The sequence below is a fragment of the Corapipo altera genome, unplaced genomic scaffold (genome assembly GCF_003945725.1).
Source record: "Corapipo altera isolate COAL_440 unplaced genomic scaffold, ASM394572v1 67, whole genome shotgun sequence".
Classification (NCBI taxonomy): Eukaryota; Metazoa; Chordata; class Aves; order Passeriformes; family Pipridae; genus Corapipo; species Corapipo altera.
This window is the reverse complement of record NW_020884906.1, coordinates 5,042,450-5,066,222: the sequence shown is the minus strand read 5'-3', so window position 1 is coordinate 5,066,222 and position 23,773 is coordinate 5,042,450. Positions and strand designations below refer to the sequence as shown.

Below are 23,773 nucleotides of genomic sequence, written 5' to 3'. Positions count from 1 at the left end.
TCAGGTCAGCAAGCCCTTGGCACAAGGTAGTCCCGCTGGCAGCACAGTTAACTGGTGCATCACCAAAGCACAGTGAGCCTGGTGAGCAGTGACTTTGTGCCAGGGCTGCAGCACAGCACTGGCCCCAGAGGAGAGGCCACCAGCACAGGCTTTACCCCTGGGAGCCATGTTCAGCTCGTGCACCTCTGCCAGCTCCCAGGAGCTGATGGCTCTGTGCCCTGGGGAAGTGCATCAGAGGCAAAAGGTGGGAGAGCTGTGGTGTGGGTGTAACATGGGCGGGATGTGGCCAGCACCGTGGTGTCTCCAGCCCTGCCAGTGATTCCCCTGGGGCAGCTGGCTGAGCTCTCTCCTACCTTTGCTGCTCTGTCCCAGTGCCAAACTCAGAGTCAAGACACTAAACTGAACTCGGTGAGGGCCTGACCAACTCTTGCCATGGCAGCAGGATGTGGGTGCTGTCACCCACATGCTGATGCCTTTCTAATGCAGGATCCCATATGTTTTGGGTGGCACTGCAATGAGAACACTGTCACCATAAGTGGTCACCAGAGAAAAAAAGAAACCAGAAATGCTAGGGGGAAAAAAAAAAAAAAAAAGGAAAAAAGCAAAGCAGCCAGGCTGCTCAGACAACCTGGGATCAGGGCATGGAGCCCTGTCAGGGGCAATGCAGGTGACAATCTACTTTCTTTCACAGGGCAGGCCATGTCCCCATGATGAGAGATGGATGCTCCATTGTCACAGTGTGCAGCACAGCAGGGCTTCAATGCCTGAGAAGCACCCTGCTCCTTCACCAGCAAGCCACAGCTTCCCTGGAGTAGGCCAGCAATGGACTCTCAACAGAGACCTGAAATTCTGCCCAGAAGCAAATCAAATCAGACTCTTCCTCATGGTTATGTTCTGACAGCTAAAATAGTTCAGACCTGGCATTTGTTGGCCTTGTAGTGCCTGGCTGTTTACTCCAAGAGCACCCGCCAACAGGGCTGAACAAAAGGTTGCTCCAGGTTTTCTTGGTCTCAGGAGGAGGCCAGCTCTGGGTCACAATCATGGATGACACAACTCTGGTTCACCTTAAAAACCCAGGTTAGAAGCTGCAGCACGGCAGGCAGCTCAGCTACCTGCACGCCAGGGTGGGGGAGAGCCAGGGCAGGACTCCCTGCACCCTTCTTACAGCTCCTGAGTACCAATTTCTCAAAATGAGCTTTGTGAGAGCCCTGAAACCCTGCTGTATTTATGCCTCAAGCTCTATATCACCCACAGTGATGACACAGAAACCACTGTGCACAGCAGGATGCACACACTGGGTGTGGATTCTTCCAGCCCCATTAGCCAGGCACGGCCCTGCCATTAAAGACCAAGTAATTAGCCTTTGCGTCATTTGTGGCAAGCCTTGCTGTTTGGAGTGGCACATTTTAAGGCTAATTAGCAATGAGGATTCTCCTCTAGCAAAGGCTTGGAGCTGGTTTGCTTGTTTTGTTCTTTTTCGGTCCATCTTGGCAATTAATTATTTCAGCTGCAAACGGGAGTTGTCACAAGCAGAGACAGGAGGAGGAATCCTGGACACAGAGAAGCTTCCAGCTTGGCTGGCTGTGGGCCTGCTGGTAATCCATGGAGCCATCCCACGACAGTCTGGAGGCCAGACTAAGTGGTGTTGCTGCAACGAACAAGGTGGCCCTGGCACACCCACATAGCTCCATGTCCCTCATGTCCACAGCAGGGAGCTGCAAGAGAGCTCATCCTGCCGGAAGCTGAACTCCAGCTCTGCTTTTACAGACAAACACGGCACACTGGGGGCACAAAGGCTGCTCCAGTCCTCCATGCAAACACACCTGGCATAGGGCTATGAGATACAGGGGAGTCTGGATGTGAGACTGAGCTGGGGACCCCCATCTTGGCTGACAGCACAGTGGTACCCAGGGAAGGGAACAGTCATCACCCAAATGATCTCAGCTGCTAGAGCAAAGCTGTTCCCATGCACTGCTTGCAAACAGTAGAAAGCACCACAGCCAGAGTCTGCACGTGTCTGATGTGGGAATGCATCCATGGAAACAGCAGCCGGTGGCAAATCCTGCAGACAGCAGGACGGAGCGCTGAGGGACGGGCACCAGCTGGAAGCTGCAGCCTGAGGGGGTCCACATAGGGGGGTTGAACACTGACAGCCACGAGAATTCCCCTGGACACAGTGCCCAAAGGATAGCATGTAAATACAGAAAGGTAATGTGTATGGAGTGTTTGGTTTCATTGGCGTTATCCTTGAACTGGCTGATACAACAGGGAATGCAAAAGCAGAAAAACTTCCCATTCTCACCCTGTCACAAGCAGCAGCTTCCCACAGCTCAGCACACGGGCACGAACACCCCAACCATACAGCAAGGCCTGAGGTTTCTGTGCAGGTCCATCACCCTGTGCCCAGGGTGTAGCTGTGTCCCTGGGGGGCAAGATAAGCCCCTGGGAAATTCATGTCTTAGCGTGCTGAGGCCCTGGCCGAAGCCCTGCACGAATCTTGTCCACGTTCCCTAAAGGCTGTACTGAGAGAGGTGTGTGGGCTGCACTCACTTTTCCCGGAAGGTCTCCTTCTCCTGTTCACTCCACATGTTCATCACCTGCCGGTCCTTGTAGACCTTCATGGGGTCATCCATGAGGCCGTTCATGTTGATGAATTTAATGCGCTGCTGGTCAGCATCGTAGAGCATGGGCGGGATGACAGCGAGCTGGCGCATCTGCTTCTCCAGATTCTTTGGGGAAAGCAGAGAGAACAGTTGGTCAGCACCACGGGCCCGCGGGGACTGCAGGGGACAGATGTTCAAGAGGAAAAGGACAGGAGGAGGAGGAACAGGAGAATTCAAAAGCAAGCACTAGACAGCTTTATTGCTAGAGTAATTGTAAATTAAACACTGAAAGAGGCGATCACTGTCAGACAGGAAACAATTATTCTTTCATTTTGGATTAAAAGGCTTTAAGATTCCGCGTGGAAATGATTTAAGCAAAACAGCTCCTGACCATGATGAGAGACACGTCAAGCGGTGGCACAGGGAATGCAGACCCTTTCCCAGCCATCAAACCCATGGCCACATGGAGGTTCATCCCCCCACCCAAACTGCAAAGGAAGTGGGCCAGCTCTGCAAAGGGTGGGCAGAGGGAGACGTCATTTCTCCCTTCCACAGGAAACCTAAATTGTTCCAGGAGTTTCAAATGTCACTATAACGGGGCTGTCATTCCTTTTTTTTTCTTCTTACTGCAACACCCTGGGACATAATCTGATGCCTTTACTCCATCCTATGGAACACAAAGTTCATTCAGAGCCCCAGCTGCACACCAGGACAGGACAGACTGGGCACACTGGTTTCCTTAAGTATTTGCAATTAGACAGGCCATTGTGATGTCTCATTTGTGCCATCCTCTGCCTGAATGCAGGGACTGTCCCTTCAGCTGAGCTGCTGGTGGTTCCCTGGCACAGGTTCACGCTGCAGGGACGAAGAGATGTTCTGGCCATCCTCTTTCATTTGCACCATCACCCTGAGTCCTCCCTGTCAACTTGAAATGGCATTGCTGAAACAAACTTCCATCCTTGACCCAGGGAGGCCAGGTCTCCAGTGCTGTTTGTTTTAATTTACAGGCAGATGCTTGTTCCTGGGAGAAACGTCTGATCCTTCCAACAAGCTGCTGACCCCTGCCTGCCCAGTGCCGCTCTGCTTCCCCGCTGTGCCTGATCAGACCCCACCTCCTCTTCCTAAAGTGCAGCTCACTACACAGACATGGACATTTCAACACATTTGATCACCTTCCTCATCCTCATTAGGATGACTCCTGTTTAGCAACCGGCTGCTCCAGATGCCTGGGGGTGTCACCTCGTGGTGGGAGGTCAGAGACAGCTCGCAGCCAGAGCATTGATCCGGACAACCACAGGCTGTCCATGGCAACATGAGGAGCCTCTGTGCAGAGCAGAGAGGCAGCTGGCAGGAGCACTGCCTGCAGCTGAGGGCACAGGGCCTCTTCCCTCGCCTGGCAGGGTCCTGGGGTGCTGAGCACTGCCAATACACCCCATCAGCCAGCAGCCAGACCACTCTCCTCTCCAGCAATGTGCAGAGAGCTGGCCCTGCTACCAGCAATGCTCCCCAGTTCTCACCTCCCTGCTCCTTCCAACCCTGTGAAAGAGCTGGAAGCTCCTAAGGTCTCCTCTGAGACAAGTGAAGCTGTGATTTGGGGCTCAGCAGGTGGCTATCGGGGTGGAGTTCAGCAGCACACTGCAGTAGGTTGGAGGCGATGAGCTAACGTTCCCCTTGGCCACGAACCTCTGCAGAGCTGTGAAATTTCCCTCTGCTTCCAAGATCCATGCCATGGCCTCCAGGCTGTCACTTTAACTGGCTAAGAGCAAACGGCCTGGGATCCCAGACAGGGATCGAGCCATCGTGTGCAGGCAGCAAACATCCCAGCTATGGCTGCTCTCCCCTCCCAAACATGATCTATTCACTGCAGCTCGCCTCTGTGCCAAGAGAGTGGAACCCTTGTGAAACCAGATCCAAACGAAGCCGAGGTCACGGGGATGTTTCAAGATGAATGGAGCACTCCCAGAAGATGTGGGCCAACTGGCTCACGTACAAACCATTCATTCCATAGGATTCCCCTGTGTCAAGCCACACAGCCCATTCAAAACAAAATGAAACAGAAAAACCCCTCCACCCGGCAGTCTGGGCGCCAGCTCCCTTCCCTTCCCACCTCCGCTTCCAGTATAAACCACAGCCAGGAGGTGTTTGTGGGGTGCTACCCAGGACAAGCAGCACACTGGGATTTCCCTGAGACAGCCGAATGCTGATAAACCCGACCCACTGGCCACCAGCTCCACGTTTTGTTCCTGCAGAACATTGCACAGCTCCATTACATCTCTCACGTGATTGGAAAGATGCTGCTGGATATTAAATGAACACCTAACTTTGGATCCTGTCCAGAAAGTCTGTTAGGCATCATGGCAACCTCCCCAACCTCCGTGTGGCCTAGATTTGGCATTGAATTTCATCATGGGACCTGGCAGTACTCTCTAGGTTTCCTTGGAGAAGACACAGGGGTGAAGAGGACAAGAAAAGATAACCCGGTCTCACCTCTTGTTCTGAGAGCCCGTCGATGATTTCTGACACCTCGTGCTCGCTGCGTGCGGCTGACATGGAGAGCCCGCCACTGCCCCTCTGTCCTACCCTGCTGGGAAAGGGCAGTGACACACTCAGGCACTGATGCTCCATTTCATAAGCAGCAAACCACATTCAAGACAACTTTGACCTCCATAATAGCCATATCCCAACACTCCCACCAGGCCACCCCATCCCACGCTGCGAGAATGGTGCCCGCATTTAGGGCTCACAGTCGAGAGACTCAAACCACCTTCCTTACCTGTGCCAGCTTCCTGGATTGCTAGAACATAAGCACATTTCACACCCAACCACACTCTCCCCTGTATTTTCTCCTGTTCATCCCACCACAGCAATGGTACAAAGGTGTCAGTGTTAGTACTGAGCCATTAGCACTGTGCCACCACATCTGGTTTGAAAATGTTCCAGGAAATTTTAAATCAAACCCATCCATTGACATCTTCCCCCCACTTCCATTATCAGCCACACATCCCAAGGAATTACAACTTTTCTTATTAAGCAGGTAAAAAATTAAAACATTTCTCAGTACCATTTCTCCCTTTCTGTTTAAGATAAAATAAAGTCATCAATTAGGAAGTTTGGACCCATCCAGTTGTTAGTGGGGCACAAGGATGGGATGCTGGCAGTCAGTTTGGATTCTGCACACATCAGGTGTCCCTGGGCAAGATCCCAGGGCTGAAATGTGAAGGACAGGGAGTTTTCAGCAAAAAGGGTGGAGATCATGAAATCGTGTCTCCTCCTGGCAAGAAACAATGTGACCTCAGTTGCACTTCCAATGAGGAGAGGAAAACGGACAGGGGCTGGGAGAGACAGGGGACATCCCTTTCAGTGACATTTTGCTCCCTTCATATCATCTGCAGCCATTCCAATAGCCTCTGCAGATGTTTCTTCTCCCTGCCCATGCTCCTATCAAAGCATGTGCATGTATTAAATCATCAACATGACCAAACGCATCTGCAAGTCTCATACAACTGAATTTGGACCCATCAGCAAGGCAGGAACTAGCGTTGTCCTGGCCATGTGGCCAGCACAAGGGAGCTGCCCCTGGCTCCAACATGGCCAGCTGGGAGATCAGCAGCAGAGGTGAGACAGGCAGTCACATTCCTAACATTTGTCCTTCTTTTGGCTCTGTGCTGAGCCACCCTGGGGAAAAAGCAGCAAGGCTGCTCGTCTGCTGGCTTCTACCTTTGACTAGAGAGGGAGAAAAGGGACCGACAACCATCCCAGCCCACTCCTCCCGCAACCAAATCCCACACCCATTCCCAAAGAAAAAAGAAAGGCTGTCTGATACCAGCTCAGCCCCTTCCTACCGCTTCTCCTCTAACCTCTGCATGCGCTCTTGCAGTTCCCGCTGCTTCCGGATCTCCGGGAATTGCTTCTCATAGTATTCCCGCACTTTGCTCTCTTTGGCACGGCGCCGGGGGTTATTTTCGATGCGCTCCACTTTTTTTTCCCAGGCCTCCATCAGCTGGTCATAGCGCTGGCAAAACTTCTGTTCCTGAAAGGACAGAGGGAGAGAGGGATCTCAGAGAAGTGCCTGGGAAGGGCAGCTCCTCCAGGCCTGGCCCTCGATGGCTGCTCAGGCTGAGAATGAGTCATGTTGCTTAAAGAAATACAGTTTATTAGGGCATGGACGTGCTCCAGGGTATGGGACCAACCCAAGGGTGAATTCTCAAAACAGGCCATCAGTTACCCTCAGGCTCTTCCCTTCCAGACCCAACATCTTTAGTGGAACTATGATTCTCATCCAGCATGACTTTGCCCACCCCCCACACCTTCTGCCTGACCATCCTCCAGAGCATGAGGTGCTTGATTCAGCAACCAAAGCCCCTGTGCTGGGGAGGGACCCCTGCTCCGTGAACCAGGAGAGAGCACAGTGCCTGCCTGACTCCACTGAGCCAAAAGGGACTGAAACCTGGCCTTGGGAGGAGGCACAGGGGGCAGGAGAGCAGGTCCCCACTATGTGAACAGGGTGTGAAGGGCAGTAATTTTGGAGCTGCCAGCAAACCACGCTGGGCAGAGGCTTGCCATGGTGCCCACAGCTGGGCACTCCTTCCCACAGACACATACACCAGCTCCAGTGCTCATGGTTCTGTGTTGGCAATGCTGATGGGACTGGGGCCATGGGGCAGCTCCATGCATGGCCCTGGCTCCACAAAATCAAGAGCCAGGCACCCAGCTCCTGTCCAAGGCCATACATTATGGTAGCCTGGCCACAGTGTGATGCCCCACAGCTCCCACACCACCCTAGAAACCAAAAGTATTTTTCCAGCTGATGCTCTTCCTTTTTGGCCCAGGAACAGGACGAGCACACTGACAGCAAACCCAGGCTCCAACAAAACGTGGCGCTGCAAAGGGTTTCCACATCATATCCCCCTCGGTGACATCCTCATGGCATATCCACCCAGTCACCCACCAGGTCCAGCACTGCATTTCTGCCAAGTATTATGGGACCGGCCTGGTAACTTTGAAATATAATTTGCAACACAAATGAGCCTCCTCCCACCCTCCACCCCCCCGAATCACTCCTCCCTCTTCCGGACACACTCCCGCTGGAGGAGAACGCCCACGGACAGGTGAGGTCCATACTGGGGAGACGCCCGTCTGGTCCCCGACAGCTGCTGCACTGGCAGCAGTGATGGTGCCCAGCCTCGTGTGAGAGCAGCTGGGTGACCAGAGGGGATTTAAGGTTCCGAGACAGACAAATGCCTTCCAAGCCTCAAATCAGGAAGTGAAAGCAGATGTCGCTGTAACGGCAAACCTCGGGTCGCTCCTAACCCTGACACTGCTTTCCAGAATGGGCAGCTCGGCACTGCACTGGCACCACAGCAGAGACCAGGGGAGCCTGGATTTCAAAGAAATAAACTCATCTCTTGCCACCACTGCCCCACAACCGGAAGTCTGAGACTGCAAGATTTCCCTGCTGCACTCTGCTCTTGCCCCGCTTGCTCTCGGCCACCAAGAAAAATTGAGAGAGGTAAAAAACACCCCCAAACCGATGGAAACATCTGATTCCAGGTCAGGAGGCAGCTGGGTTACCCCCAAGCTGGGTCAGTTGTACTGTGGACACCAAGCACCAGCAGCTCCACAGCCCGTCGCTGGTGTGAAGCACCCACAGCAACTGGTAGCCAGCGTCATGCTGATCATGGCACGTGGGTTTGGTCCAGCCATCCTGGACCTGGCACTAATTCAAGCACAGCAGCATGTCTTTGACCTTTGTGGCCTTTGGAGGTACTTCAACAATAATGTGAGGCAGACAAAGCACCTTCAGCCCCGGAGCTGAGCCAGATTAACACTTTCCCCTGAAAATAAATCAATTTCCTTTTGCATGCCTGGAGCCAGAGACTGTCCTGCCCTGCATGGATGCACAGGAGATGCTTGGGTTTCATCAGGAGCTAAAGGAAACAGTCAAAAGATGAAAGCGAGGAATGAGAACAAAAATTAAAATGCCCTAAAAGCCAACATGGGGAATCTCGTGCTGCGGGTGAGGAGCTACAGGTAACACCAACAGCCCGCGGCAGCTCGGAGAAATCACAGCTGCTGCGTTTTCACCCCTCCCAAAGCGATGCCATCAGCCCCCTGAAAATGAGAGCTCCCACCCTGCCAGCAAATCTGCTACATCCTCCTGCTTTCAGAGCATCGCATTTGGGAAGAGGCTAAAAATACCCTGCAAAGTTTATGAAGCCTCAGCACCGGGAGGCAGCCGGTGCCTGGTGCTGTGTGCCAGCCTGCGGCACGGCCGGGGGAGAGCCCAGCACGAGGGCTTGGTCTGCTGAGAAGCCTCGAGGCTTTGAAGGGTTTGTCATTCCCAGTGGGAACGAGCCAGTGCTGGGTCCCGCAGAGCCACCTGGCATGGCCCTGGCTGCTTCACAGCCGGTGGGGTGGTTCTTCTTCCTCCTTTTCCTCCACTCCTCGGAACAACTCGACAAAAGCTTTATCCAGAGTTCCTGTTTTAAGGAACTGGCATTTGCAGATGGAAAAAGCAGCATCCACGTCACACTGCTGTACCCCCAGCAGCTCACACCTTGGCAGCAGGGCAGCAGTACCAAAGCTCCCCCCTCACAGCTTAGCCTTCCTGAGCACGGCTTTGCAATGGATCATTGATGCCCCTTCCCATCACAGAGCTGAGAGATCCTTCCTGCCACATGAACTTCAAACCCCTCCACAGCAGGGCTGGGATGCTGCATCCCCAGCCAGCGCTTTTTGCTCCAGCTGGGACACGCACTCCCTGCAATCACTTGCATCCTTCAAAAGCGAAGATTTCAGGCACCTTACAGCACTGTGAACTCCCCAGATCTTCACAGCTCCATCACCAGGAGAAGCTCCCGGTCAGAACAGAAGCATTTATTCCTTCTCGAAGCATCCTCTGAGCAGCCCTAAGCAAGCAAGTCCATTCCTGAGCAACCATCTGCGCTGGCTTTTAGCATCGGTGCTTCCTCTGCTCCCCTTCCCGGCTGGACTCGCCAGCCCATCAGCCTCTCAATCACACCAGTAAGTGATAGTGAGCCAAATCGGACCTGACATGCGTATCTAAAAATGGATGGATAGTAACGCTGCCGTAGCAGCTGAAGGCAGTTTGTGGGCTGTGCCAAGCCCGAGCCCTCCCGCAGCCCACGCTCTCGCAGCTCCAGGGAACGGAGCAGCTCTTTGGAGGGGAGGAGAAGAGTGAAGGTGACAGGAGGAACCAGTCCAATTCCTATGCAAGCCCCACGGTTTTGTTCCCTTGGCTGATGGAGATGTACCTCTCACACCCAGAACAACTCCCTTCACCATTCCCTCTCTGCAGCATCACCTCGATGGCAATTAAAAGTCTTCTGCTGTGTTGACCTCAGTGGAGGCAGGAGGAAGCCCTGCAGATCCCCTGGGATGGGGCTGTGAGGGCTGGACCCTGCAGGGACCGAGCTCTGACCCTGCTCCAGCCGGCCCCGGGCAGTGACAATACCCCAGAAAGTAAAAGAGCCAGAAAGAAATGCTGGCACGTAGATGGGCTTTGCTAAAAATAGGGTCTGCTACAAAATAGGCAGAAAAATAGCTAAGCATACCCATTTTGCAAACAGAATCAGCAAATGTATTCACTTTGCAAATTCAGCAACCGTATGTTGCCTATTTTGTAGAATAGGCAAAATGCTTCCCTAAACTGAAAAATCCCCTTTCAAGGACACTGAATAAACCGGCTGGCAGAAATTCACCTATTTTGCATGACAGGCGACTTTACTGCGAGTCGTATTTTAGGAACTGTGCTCTTGCAGCCTAATTAAGCCTTTTCCCCCAGCTCCTTGATATCCACCCAGAGCAACTCACTCTAGGTTTAGCACAGTAACTGGCCATTTCCACCAGAAAGCAGCTCCCAGGCGCTTCCATCCTGATTCCAGTAAAACAGCATGATGCTTTGCAATCCCTGTTTTGAGGAAGGGAATACTGATCCAGGAGAGGTGCCCTGAGTAGTACCCGACTCCCACACCACATCCTGCTGAAGGTATAACCCCTGTAACCCCTCGCTAGAGACCTGGAAGAAGTTTTATCATGGAAAAGTCTAAATGAACATGTATTTGGACACAAACAGGAGACACAATCATTCCTATGGAGTGCAGTATCTGTGGCTTTTGGAAGACTGCTACAAAACGAGGAAAAAGCAAAGCATGGGAAAGAAAAAGAACATGCCTTTATTCACCATAAATAAGAAAATAATGCGATTACTGGCTCAGAAATGCCTGTCTTGAAAGCTACTTTTAAAGCCAGAGCTTTCAAACCACTTTCCAGGCTTGTTATTTTGAATTTTTCCAACAATTCCTCCCAGTTGGAGTACTTCTATCCAAAACCACCCCAAAGGCATTGAGAAAACCTGCACCACTGGCAATACAGAACACTAGCACCAGCGCCTGAGCCTATCCTAGAACAGAAACACCAAGTCAGGAGACGGTGTTTCCATCTTCCACATGAAATGTGGAGCCCTGCACCACGAGCTAAATCACCCATCACCAAAAGCCACCATAAAATTCGCCTTCCTGGTGGGGGCAGTTGGCTGTTCTGGCATTTACCCTTCTGTGCTGATTCTGCTTCCCAACTCCTGACAGCAACGACCACAACTGTCAGCACCAAAAACATATAAATTCTGTGAAATCCACTTGAACCTTCTCCCCCGTTTACTGGGGACGTGGAACGAATGCCTTTGAAGCCCCATAATCACTCCTACCTTGCCCCTTACCTAACCAAGACCCATTTCCTTAAAGGACACCGAAACTCTTTCACGAGCAAAGCTACCTAGAAACAAACTGGCGCAGAGCTTGGATTTTGTTTTAAACCACAAATTCCTACAACGTTGCTCTGTGGTCAGCTGGAAGGAGTCAGAGCAGTCTCCAGACCATTTATCGGAAGCAGAGTCAGCTTGTTTCACACCTCTCTTAGGGTTCAATTACTCACAAAATAGACATTTATGCTGTGAATAGGCTTTCTGAGATCAGTGATGGGCTCCGCTGTGATTAAGCCAACCCCACATGTTTGCTCTGCGGGGGGCACTTGCAGAGGGAGGTAATGCCTGCAGCAGGATCAGGGACCTCTGCTTCACATCCATGTTATTTTAAGCAGAAGAGATTCCACAGCAATGCAACAGGCAAAGTACCGAGCACCAGCACCTCTCTGCTGGAAATCATCCTTTTCTCTCTCACTTAATAAATTACACGGCTTTATACGTATAAAATAAGGTCTAAGGGAATCACTCACCCACTGTTTGCGCGCATGATTTCTCCTCTTAAAGTACAAAATTAACTTTTTCCGCATTGCCTGGTTTCTGTAAAGAGAGAAAAAAAGATGAGATCCGATTAAAGAGGAGGCTAAAATACACAGCCTGGCTTTCCCCCCCTCCCAAAGCAGTTTGCAACACAGTTTCCACCTTAACTCGGAATTACATCAACTTCAGAGCAGCAAATGCTGTTATCTGGGAACTCACACCAGCTTAGAGAAAGACAAACAAACCCTCCGACATAGGGAACCTCGCCCACATCTGTTGACGTGGACTAAGGTTCAGAACTAAATTCATAAACTCCCAATTCTGTGAACCTTCCCTGTTTGCTCAGCATTGCAGGCGGGCAGACACTCAGCTCTGCATCTACCAATGGGTCAGGTTGTTTCTTCATTATTTTTACAGGTTGATCTGCAAAACGTCAGTGGGATGCCAAGAGTTGGGGGGCTCAGGCCAAGCTCTGCATGGCAGGAGGTGACCCCCCGAAACACCCCAATGTCTAGGGCCAGCAGTGATGGGGCTGTCGGTGCACACGTGCTCCCAAAGGGTTGTTCAGCCTGGGCTCCAAGGTGAAGCCTCCTGCATAAGGAGGCAGGATCACAGCAGGGCTTGCAGCACTTATCTCCTGACCTCTTGCTTCCTTGGAGCCGTGCCCAACAAAGCTGCAAACAACCAGCCACGAGAGCTCAGCCACTTGCAGAATTAGGACCTCAAGGGAGAAACCAGCCACCGCAACCCCAGTGTCTGCCCAGACACCACCCTGCTTTTCTTCTTCTTTCTAAAGGCAGCATGAAATAACTGCTCAAATAGAAACAGCACCAGAGGTGAATGGAGCTGGAAAGGCTGCAGGAGCTCCCAGAGCCCGCATAAGCCCCAGAGCTGAGCTCCTGTGGTTGTTTCTGTTACTAATATTCACAGCAGTAAAATCTCTAGGTAAAAGGTATAGATCAGGGGCAAAGGAGTTTCCTTAAGTCTTCTATCCCGATTAAAGGCAGAGCTGCAGTGTGTAATTACTGATCAGGAGCTTAGCAGTCTCATGTAGGTATGTTCTGTGGGATTTAGCCGACTGAAGAGACACCCTTGCTGCTTCCTCATTCCCCTCCTGCCTGGCTAGCGGGAAGGGAAAAACCACCCTCCTCTCCCTATAAATCCCTCAGCCTAATCAGCAGCAAACAGGACTGTTTGGGAAGGGGCAGAGGGTTCAGCTCACTGAGAGAGGAAGTGAAGGCAGTCTTGGCTAAATTTAGGGATGGAGAACATCACAGAAAGTATCAACATTTTTCCCTTTTTTAACTCTCTTCTGGCTACACCACTGAACCATGCACTGGCACACACAAGAATGACAATGATCCCCCAGCAAGAGCTGTCCTGGGAAACACAGGTCCCTCCAGCCCACTGCTGAGGCTGCACCTCTGCGCTGGCAGCATGCCGGGGGATCCCATCCCACAGGCATGTGAGCAGCCTTGGGTGAGGGGGCCTTCAACCAGGACCACCTCAGAAATCAAGCACAGCTGCTAGAGGAAAGGCAGCAGGATTCAGGACAGGGATAACCCCTTCTCCAGCACAGCACAGTCACATTCAGCTTTGTGGCCTCTTTTTAGTTTATCAAGGAGGAAACTCATCAGGCTTGATTCTTCAGGTAAGGGATGAACAAAGAGTCCCTGACCACTGCCTGAGCTGCACGTCTTCATTCCCTTTGCCTCTGCCTTCAACCCTTTGATGCAAAAACAGACCTTGATTTCCAAGGCAGTGCTAGCAAGCAGTGCTCATACCAATGGAAAACACCAGCTACCAGCAGGGAACAAGATCCCATGTCCCCAGCTAGAGCCACACCGAACCCCTGTGCACTCCTGATTCCAGGTAGCACCCACATCAGCAGAAGGTACAGCCAAGTGACAGAGCTGGAGGCTCCTGCACACCTGACATGTGGATCCACAAACGGTTTTCTGGGTGAGGGCTTGTGTAGCAAGCTACATCCTTTGATTCTGTTTCAGGAATCAAAGTGGCATTGATCACTGGGGGAGGAAAACCCAAATAAACCCACGCACAGGGCACTTTCTGCCTTTGCTCTTGTTTGACACGTTTTTATGAGAGACCTACTGCTGTTGTGGGCTGCACTATGAAGCCCAAAGGCCACCTTGTTAGACATGTTTATAACTGTTGCTGCTGCCAAAGGCTTTTCCCTCTGGATCACACAACAGCACCACCTTTTGTTTCTGCCTGTGTGGGGCATCCATGGAGGAGCCTCAAAGGGGGTCGCAGGTGACTGGCTGAGCTACACCTCACTGCTCATCTCTGTGTAAACAGCATTCACCTGCCTTTAAAGGTGAGGGAAACTGAGGCACAGAATTGCAGTAACATCTGCCCACCTGTGCAGGGAGGGAGGCATGAGAAACGAGGAGCGGGATAATGCTGTGCCGAATGCTCCAGAGCATCCATCTCCAGACACACAGGTAAGGTCCGTCCGGCAGCATCCAGCACCTGTTTGTCAGCCCCAGCTCCTCACACGCTCCTGCATCCCTTCATGTTGCACACAGAGAGCTTTCATCACCTGCCTCAGTGCCGTGTGGTGGCACAGCAGGCAGCAAACCCCGCAGAGACCCCGTCGGACAGATTTCCTTCCACGGCTTCAGCTCCATGTGAACAAGCTCTGACGGGTCACTGTGCCCAACAGACACATTCTGGTTATTTGTTTGTTTATTCTAATTCTAACAGAAGCTCTAACAGAGAGAAATCGCTGGGGTGACAAGCATGCATGGGGATGGTTCCCAACAAGGGGTCATGGATTGTCCCTTGGGGCCAGCCCAGCTACATCAACCTCTGCTCTCCCCACGTCAGCCTGGGTGACATCCAGGAACAATGCGGGACTTTGACACGCTGCTGCTGGATCTGCTGCTCAAGTTCTCGGAAAAAAAGGAGCGTAAATGAAGGAAATTAGCAGCTCTAGCGCAGCTGATGTGTTGCCTTGAGTTGTGCATCATGGCTGACCTTGAAAGTGCTAATACAGGCAAAGGCTTAATGGCTCTGCAGCTGCAAAAATCAGGAATGCCTTGAAAGCTGGTGTATGTTTACCACCACCCAGGCTGAGGTAATCAAAGAGTGAAAGGATTAAAACAACAACAAACCCCCTCATGCCCTGAATGTTTTTGCCACTTCATCTTTTTTTTGTTTTGTTTTGGTTTTGCATAAGGTCAACCTTTCAAAGGTTAATACAATCTCGGTAAATATAAATAGGCTTCACAGTTTATCTTGCTACATGTACTGCTGTTACTTAGAAACCGTTTGCAGGGAGGTTAATTCGGGCCACATGTCTCCGAAGCACACGCTGTGCTCCCTGGGCAAATCACCGAGCCGAGCACAACCGCTGCGGCACAGGCGGGGAAGGTGAGGGCTGTCTGCTGGGAGTCGGGCACGGATGTAACCCCTGTGGAGCAGCACATGGGAAAGGTCGCTCGTGCGAGGTGCCAACCCTCCTCCATCCTCCTCCTCCCCAGCCCGTGGTTTTCTGGGGCACAAGAAAAGCGTCACGGATGGAGACCTGAACCGCGGAGAGGTGAAGAAATCAGGCAGCTCCCAGGCAGGAGGAATGGAGGCTCCTAAGATAAAGCAACAGTGACTCTTGTGGGCAGTTTTAAGTATTGCTGGGCTGGCATGTCACACCACGCCGGGTGGGGAGAACATGCGAGCTCCCTGCCCTGTCCTCGGCGGTGTCAAGGACAGGGCAAGCTGGAAAGACACAGAGACTGCCCAGCTTCTGGTGAGCTGGTGTTTGGAGCCTGCCAGATGGCACATCCTCATCTTTGTGGTCAACGATTCATCTAATGGATGGTGCCCACCTGCACCCCTGACTTCCCTGTGGCTGTGGGCTCCCTGGTGTACCCATGGGGAAGGACCTTGCTTCTGGTGCAGCTTCACACAGCATCCCCCAGCACCGGCTGCCATTTCCCACTCGCCTGCTTCAGAGCAGCCCCAGCCTAACATTTCCCTCTGAAGGCAGCTCTCCTCCAGGGTTAGGACACACCTTCTCTGTGACAAAAGCTATTCCAGCCCTTTGGTCACCAGTGGAGCTTTTCCTGCAACTTCTCTGCTCCTCTGCAGGGAGCAGGAGACAAGCCAGTGTGGGTCATGCACCACAGCCTTCTCCAGAGAGACAATGACCACGTGAGCTCCTGCAGATGCCAGGCACAGAGTTGCCTCCAGACAGCTCAGGAAGCAGGATTCACACACTGTCTATACTCTTGGGTGCGATTCTGCAAGAGGTTTTTATCCTCGTATAACTCATCCTCACCTCCCAGCCCCACTGCCCTGACTGGTGAGCCCACACCGGAGCAGGATTCTTGGAGCCAGCCTCCAAACCGCTGAGTGAAACCCATCTCCCTCCCTGAACAAAGCAAAGTGAGCCCTGTGGGAGCAGCCGCTTCCACCTTCACTGGCTTGGCCCAAGGTTGTTTTTGTTTTATGGCTTTCACAATGGAGCCAGTTAGAGAGAGAACCTGTAACTCCGACTTTTGAGTTACTTGGCTCAGATCCACACGAACGACTTGGACACGATCCTTCCGGAGGCTGCGATACTAAAAGGATGTGCGTGCACACAGGCGTGTCGGTGCTGGTGTGTACCCACGTGTGGACACTGCCAAAGCCCTGGGATAAGGCTCCCAAAGGATACAAAGAGCCAACGCACTGCGGCACACCTGGCCGAGCCTGCCGAGACCTTCAGCCGGTGCAAGACGAGATGAAAGGAAGTTTGATATTTGAGCAAAACTAATCAGGGGTATTTAATTACACAGGAACGTCTTTCATCAAACAGCCAAGGCAAACAAAGTAGGGACCAAGCTGCAAAGAGCAATGGGAAGGAGGCAGCGAGCAGCTGGCAACGCCATTGTACAGTGAGATGGATCACGCAGGCAAGGGTAGGAAACGGAGGAAGCTCCTGGCAACTCCAGCCAAACAAAGCACAGGGAGATGAGGGATCTGCAAATCAGGGGACCCGAGGAGCACAGCAAGAACACACTGATGTGAAACCAGCCAAGAGGCAATGGAGACCAAAACAGTTCTGTCCCTCCTGGTGAGGCCACTCCTGTTCATCACTGGCATCAGGATCCCAAGCCACAGCTCAGGGCAGTCACTGACTCCCTGCAGCCACAGGACACCCTGCAGCGAGGGCAGGGAGCAGGTCACCCTGTTCACGGGTCACTGCACGCATTCCCTTGCTCGCTCTGAAGTGGCTGGAGCACATGGCTCCAGCTGCTAACACACTGTAACCTACTAACCCCACAGCAGGGCACGCTCCTGGAAAGCCAGCTGTTTGGAGCAGGCCCTTCCAATATTCAGCAATGTTTTCTGGGGAAGAAAAGGGAAGCAGATCTTTAGTTAATTTACCCCAGAGCCCTTGAGCACTGGGATGGGCTAAGCCCCCAGCACTGTTGTGCCTCTGAGAGCAGAAGTTCATAACTCTGGATGTATAGTGAGGCAGGCTGTTTGTGCCCAGAAACAATGCTCAGGAGAAAGCAGCCATCCCGAGGTCTCCCAGCCTCTCAAATCATGTCCTCTGCAGCTCCAAACTGCACTCAGCATTGGAGGTCCAAACTCAGCACTGTAACTCGTGAAGCAGTTTATGCTGTTAATTCACTGGTTCACACACTGAGGCCAGTGAGATGCTCCAAGGAGGAGATGCCTTGGCAAACACGGGCACCTTGTTATCAGAGCTTGCACTGGCTGGACCCCCAGCACTGCCTGCCCTGTCCCTGAGCCATCTCCTTGTGAAGGTGCTCAAGTGATCCCTTGGGCAGCAGCTACATCCACAACCACAGTTCCTAGCACCAGATGGGAAATTCCTGCCCAACCCCTTTAGCACCTATGAGCTCAGGACCAAAATGAGACAAATGCAAGTGCAGAAGCACTTCTGGTCATCAGTCAGGCACTCATCTTATGCCTCTGTCTTCCCCTGAAGCCCAACTTGACACTGAAAGTCCAAACGTTGCAAGACAGTACCCCCAAAACCAGTACTGGCTTTTCACTGGCAGGAGGAAGAAGCAGAAGGTTGCAGTGTGTGTCTCCATCATTTAGTAATTCATCACCAGGTAATGCTGCTGCCTTCGTGCATGCCAGTAGAGAATAAAAGAGATGAGAAACCTTGAATGGGATGAGCAGGGAGCTGCTAGGTGAATTTCTAATGAGGAAAATGTCTACAAGCACTAATAAAAAGACCTGAAAGAGAATGCATTAGTAATGACAGGGTTTGAAAGAACATTTGTGTTACATGTCAGGCTTCAGCTATGAATTTAGAGGCAATCCAGTGCTACTAAATCCCCTAAACAGCAAGTAATGAAAAGATGTTAAATTTCCCAATGTGACAAGTGATTTTGAAAGCCACAGTTGTGAGACTTTCAGAAGAAAGCTGTTCTGCTCTTTGGGGGGGGGGGGGGCATTTAGAAAACAAAAAGATATTCAGAAGCCCCGAAACCTCTCTTAAAATCCTGACTTCAGATTTTGATCCTGCAGAGGCAAAGTTCCCCCCCTCTCCCTGAGAAGCTCTCAGCTACAGACAGCAATCCAAATGTGCAAATATTAACAGTACACTCAGCGCTGCTGCCACTGGATCCGGACACATTAGAAAAGCCAAATCACACCAAGCTCTCAATCTGTTTTAACTTTACACTCAGACCCTGGTTCTCCAACACCTCTCCGAGCATCTCAAGGGGATGCAGCCTGTTTTCACCCTGATGTTCCTAAATTTCAATGTAACAGCAAGGAGAAGCTCTCAAAGGGAAGGTTTAAAGCAAACCCTGTGAACAGCACCTTGCACACACTTACCCTGGGCTCTTCACTTTTCCTTTTCTGTGCTTTTTCAAGGCTCAGAAGCTCACATTTTGCTTTCAAACACAAATCTCACAGAAGATGATTGCAAGATGACTGCTTTGGGAAAGGGGGGAGGAGAGTCCTACCAGGTTGTTTTTCATGGCTGACCGAGCAGGAATCTCCAGCGGTAGAGACGAAGGCCCCCTTGGAGACTATCTCTCCTAACAGACAGCAGGTAATTGATCCTGCTCAAGTGAACAACATCTTGTCATTTTTCAAACACTTGGAGGAAAGAAGGTTAATATCTTTGGAGCCAGGAGTCTGGGGAATACGTAAAGTCACTACTGTGGCAGGGTGGGAAGGGTATCTCTCATCCTTGTACATCCATCTGGCAAAGCACTGACATAAGAGAGCTTGACCAGATGCACTGGTGCTTCACTGGTGCACCAGTAAGTGCCTTCTGCATTTGTTGTATTTCATCAAAATGTAAAAAAAGAGTCTTTGTAACCTCTTCAACTGATGCAGGAATTACTCAAGTGGTCTCCAGTTGTGTTCAGGGCTGTGACTCATCTTGAAGGAACTTGTTGGTCTGTCGCAAAGCCAAAAAATTTTCACCTTGAAAAACAGCCAGGGCCAAGCCAGCTATAGGGGCAAAGCTCACCCCATCCCTAGGAAATGAGGGCACTAAACACCGTCTTGCTCTCTTGTTTCCTGATGAGAGAGTGGCAGAGCCCTTCCCTCCGACAGAGCAGGTATTTCAAACAGAAAGGACACAGTCCCATCAAAGGTAGGTCAAGTCTTTGGAACAAACCACTCAAGGGTGCCTTGGATCCCGTGGCAGATGTAGCATACAAAATTAACCATGTTTGCTCGAAGCCTGCACTCACAGGTGAACCGAAGGGACCGTGCAGACGGGTAACAGAGCACAGCCAGGCAGCTAAATAGGACTTAAAAGCTTTTGAAGCTGCAAACACTGGAATGAACTGGGGCATGAAATTAATTTTAACTGTACTGAATAGGAGACAGGCCATAAAACTCCATGAAAATAAGAGACCGGTAACATTTTAGTAAGAGCAGAAATTCTGCCGGTAACTCCCCAGTCAGCTCTATTAGCATACGTGACTCATCCCAACTGAAAAGCAAAGCAAACAAGAAGGGAGAATTAAATGAGTGTTGCAAGGCAGAGAGTATGGCTGTGAAGAAATCGAGGAATCCTGGCTTTGTGATATTCAAATGCCTTCCCACTGACATTTGCAAACGTTCAACTGAGAAAAAAAAATCCACACCAGGAAACATTAAATAAAACCCAACCCAACCTATAAAAGGTATTTGTGATAGATAACAGCCTGGCCATCTTGTGCCCAGGTATAAGGCTCCAAAACCACCTTCACGTGGCAGCAGTTTCCACTTGGCAAAACACAGCCAGGATGCAATGAGGGTTTGTGGACAGAATCAAAACCCAGATGATTCTCCAGCAATCTGCCAAAAGGCTTTTTCATCATGGCTAAATCTGCATAGGGTGAAGCTGTTCAGAAGAATCTGCATCCAATTACACCTTGGCAAAACATAACCTGTGGTGTCCTGGCAGCTGTCCTGGTGCTCTAATGGATCTGGCTGGTGTCTCCCAGCACCCTGAGGATTTCCTCCATCTCCTATGGAAACAGCCACCTCCAGGCTATGGAGCAGAAGCTGCTCTTCTGAAGCAGAAAGGCATAAACATATTAAGAACAAGAGAAAGACAAAAAATAACTTCAAATGCATCCCGTGGAAAAGTTATAGTTATATATAGTTATATATAGCTATATAGTCATATATAGTTACATATATGTGAACATCCAAGCATGACTTGGTCAAAACAGGGAAGTTTAGTATCTTTTCCTCTTTGTCAAAGGACCCTGAATTATTTGCTTGGAAGAATCACTGAAATCTCGATTTCCTATCTGCCTCCCAAGCATCCAAATGTGCTTTAATGTGCAGCAGGGACACGGAGATGGAAAAAAGGACACACCAATTTCTCTGCACGTCCATCAACAAGTAGCAAAGTGCAGATCAGACCCCAGGACCTCTGAGGCAGACCCATGTCCAAAAGCAGCCAACATCTGGAGCCCAGATCGCTCAGGGGCCTTTCTCTGACCTAGATCTGTAACTGCACTCGGCTGGCATCAATAACCAGCTGAAGGCAGCTAATTGCCAGGTTTCTGGAAGGAGGAGACGGAGGCTTTTCATTAAAATGTGTGGTTTCCTTCCCGTATTTTTGCAGCATTAATCACAGAGAACATTAACCCCAAGCCTGCCTGCTCCAACCTCTCCTTGGTCTGTCACCACCACCACTACAGGGACTGCCGCTGCCCAGGGTGGGGATAACCCCATGGATGCCTACAGAGGCAGGGATGGAAGGGAGCACGTGCTCCCCTGGCACGGGAAGCCGGTTTGACTGGGCTTCACCTCTTGTCAACAGTTTCGCTCCTGACCTGCGCAGTCAGTTCCCTCTTGTTTGTGCCTGTCTTTCAGGCAGCAACCCAGGACAGGAAATTGTTTAAATCACAGGAAAATGTGATCACAAACCCACAAATATTGGCAGCGGAATGGAGAGTGGGTGAAGTATCTGGATCTACTTTTTAACTCGTTCTTTCAAGGGCAAAACTTGCAATCAGCTTGAAATTGCCACCTTCCGTGCCTGGATTAGGATGGCTACAGGGCCCTTCAAGGCAAGAGAAGGTCCCCGAGAGCTGGTAACTTCCACACACCATCAGTGCCAGGGGTGAGACACAACCAACAACACAGAGAACACGTCCTTGGGCCAGCACCTGGTGCTGCACAAGATGCTTTATCAGTTGTCAGCCCACTGAACTGACAGGCACCCCCTGAGCCCCATGGGAACCGAGGGGTTGGGGGTGTTGCTGGGTTTGAATGTTTTACAGCAAGTGCATTGCTGGGATGACCAGGAAGCCTTGGGTGGAGCAGGAATGGAGTGGGGCCAGGCAGCGAGCAGGTCACGTCACCAAACCCTCCTCACTGCAGCCCTTGGGGACAAGACAGCCCCTAAACACTACCAGCTCCCACCATGCTCCCCTAGAGCAAAGGTACAGGAACTCTTCCCCTATAATTCCCTGGGATCAATTAACATACCGCTGAAAAGAGATTATTAACTTTTGTTAATAGATTATTAAAGATGATTATCACCAGCTGACCGAGCCTGTACCAAAATAGACATGCTGCAGGCAGCTCAGAGCAATCATCAGTTCATTCAAGGCAGATAAAAAGTTTCAGATCTGGTTTGACTATTTAAATTTCCAACAATAATCACAATTATCGCTATTCTCATTATCTGTTACATTTCTTCTATGTTCAGGAAGTCACTGTGGTTATTAAACGCACGCTGATGATTAAATCATGTATTGAGGTGATAAGTCAAATTAGATGATTGCTAAGTCTCAGTAAGTATCTTTGAAACAACCAGTTGTTATTAGACATTCAAGAGGTCCTTCATGAAAATCTAATTGTAATTGCAACTTTCCATTTTACCTCATCTTTCTCGCATGCAAACACACACACACACACACGCACACACACATATGCTGGCAGCTGATTTTGTACTTCAGTATTGGTGAAATACAGAAGAAAGCACTCAAGGTGAGCGTTCTCTGGGAAAGCATCAAGGGACTGTCCAGGATCTGCATCCATCCCCCGAGAAAATCAAACAGCACCTTCAGCATCCGCCTGAAGCTACAGCTCCCGACTGCTGGGCTCCTGGAGCTGCTCTGATAGGATGTTTACAATTCCTCAGCAGTTTTAATCCAGGTCTGGGAGTGAGCTGGCATCCCTCCCGCTCCAGCCTAATGCCCAACCTGACATTTAAAACAGCTTTATTGCCACATACTTACATTTTAATGTTTTCATGGTACTGCCTGGTATCTGAAGGCTGGTTGTATAATGGCTGAAATAAATAAGAAAAATGAAAAGGTATAAAAGGTACAGTCTGACATTTAGAAACTTAAACCCATCAGAAGCGCTGCCACCTCGGTGCATGTTCCCAGCCCAGGCGACTGTCCCCATGTCCCCAGCCCCGCTCCCGGCTGTACTGGAGGGTGCTGGCTCCCTGCAGCGCCGCTCGAGTCCCGGTGCATCCCGGCTCAGCCCGTGGGAGGGCAGGCAGTGCTCGAGCGAGCTGGCTCAGAACAAGCAATTTGCGACGTCGTCCAGATAAACACGGCACGGCGAGGACGTGGCTGTTATTCACCGACTGAAAACGCAGTGTGCCTCGGAACATATGACACGGGGGAGGCGAGGGGAAAGGGGGGCTTGGGGAGCGGGAAGAGACAGTCTGTGTGCTGCAAGTTGTTATGTCTACGCGGCAAAAGCCTGCCTGAGCTCTCCCAGGGAGCCAAGCGCAGGCAACTGCAGGCAGGACAAGCGTTCGCCCCTGGGGTTTCCAGCAATTCCAGGGGTGGGTTGGCCCCTGCACATGTCCCACAGTCCCCCAGCATCCATATGGTAGAGCAACGATTGTCTGTCCCACAGGAGAGGTAACCGGGCTCCAGAGGACAAATGTTTTTCCCAGGGTTGCCCCTTGGAGAGCCCAGTGATTGTGGCTGTCTCCAACACCAGGTGTGAGCACCCATCACGGGACTGCTCTGCCCCCCACATCCTCAGTGCCGGGGACTTCCATGGGAGTCAGGGAGCTGGATCCATCCCTTGTCACCTTCAGGTGGTCACTGCCCTGATACCTCTCCTTTCCCATCTGCAGGGTGATGTACCCTTGGGAACCTGCCACAATACAGGGTCCCACCTCTGGAAGGGAGAGATACCACAGAGACCACACTCAATTCCACCCATTGTGATTAACAGTTCAGGCCACACTCTAGGACCTGCCATTAGTTGTGTCCACACCAACACACTGACAAGATGCTCAGGATTGAGGCCTTCAACACTTCTAGTCACTGTCTAAGCTGCTGTGAATATGTCCAAGACTGGGCTAACGCAAAGCTTGTCATGGCCCAACCATCACCAGCAACTGGGCACCTAATGACCACAGTTCAGGTCCAACCACAGAAACATCATGCAAGTACTCAGGCAGTTCATCCATAAACCTTCCCCAAAC

The 23,773-nt window shown here is 51.2% G+C and overlaps 1 protein-coding gene across 14 annotated transcripts in view; it reads right to left on the bottom strand.

Moving 5' to 3' along the window:
* The window catches only part of NCOR2 (nuclear receptor corepressor 2), a 238,664-nt gene that overhangs the window by 77,517 nt on the left and 137,374 nt on the right, over nt 1–23,773 (bottom strand). For 6 of the 14 annotated variants that reach the window (XM_027652404.1, XM_027652403.1, XM_027652394.1 and 3 more), the window contains 5 exons: nt 22,557–22,609; nt 11,856–11,922; nt 6,446–6,633; nt 5,091–5,187; nt 2,551–2,729 (listed from right to left, as the gene is read on the bottom strand). In XM_027652404.1, coding sequence (XP_027508205.1) covers nt 2,551–2,729; nt 5,091–5,187; nt 6,446–6,633; nt 11,856–11,922; nt 22,557–22,609 — 584 coding nt within the window. The other 8 variants (XM_027652408.1, XM_027652406.1, XM_027652400.1 and 5 more) reach the window with 4 other exon arrangements.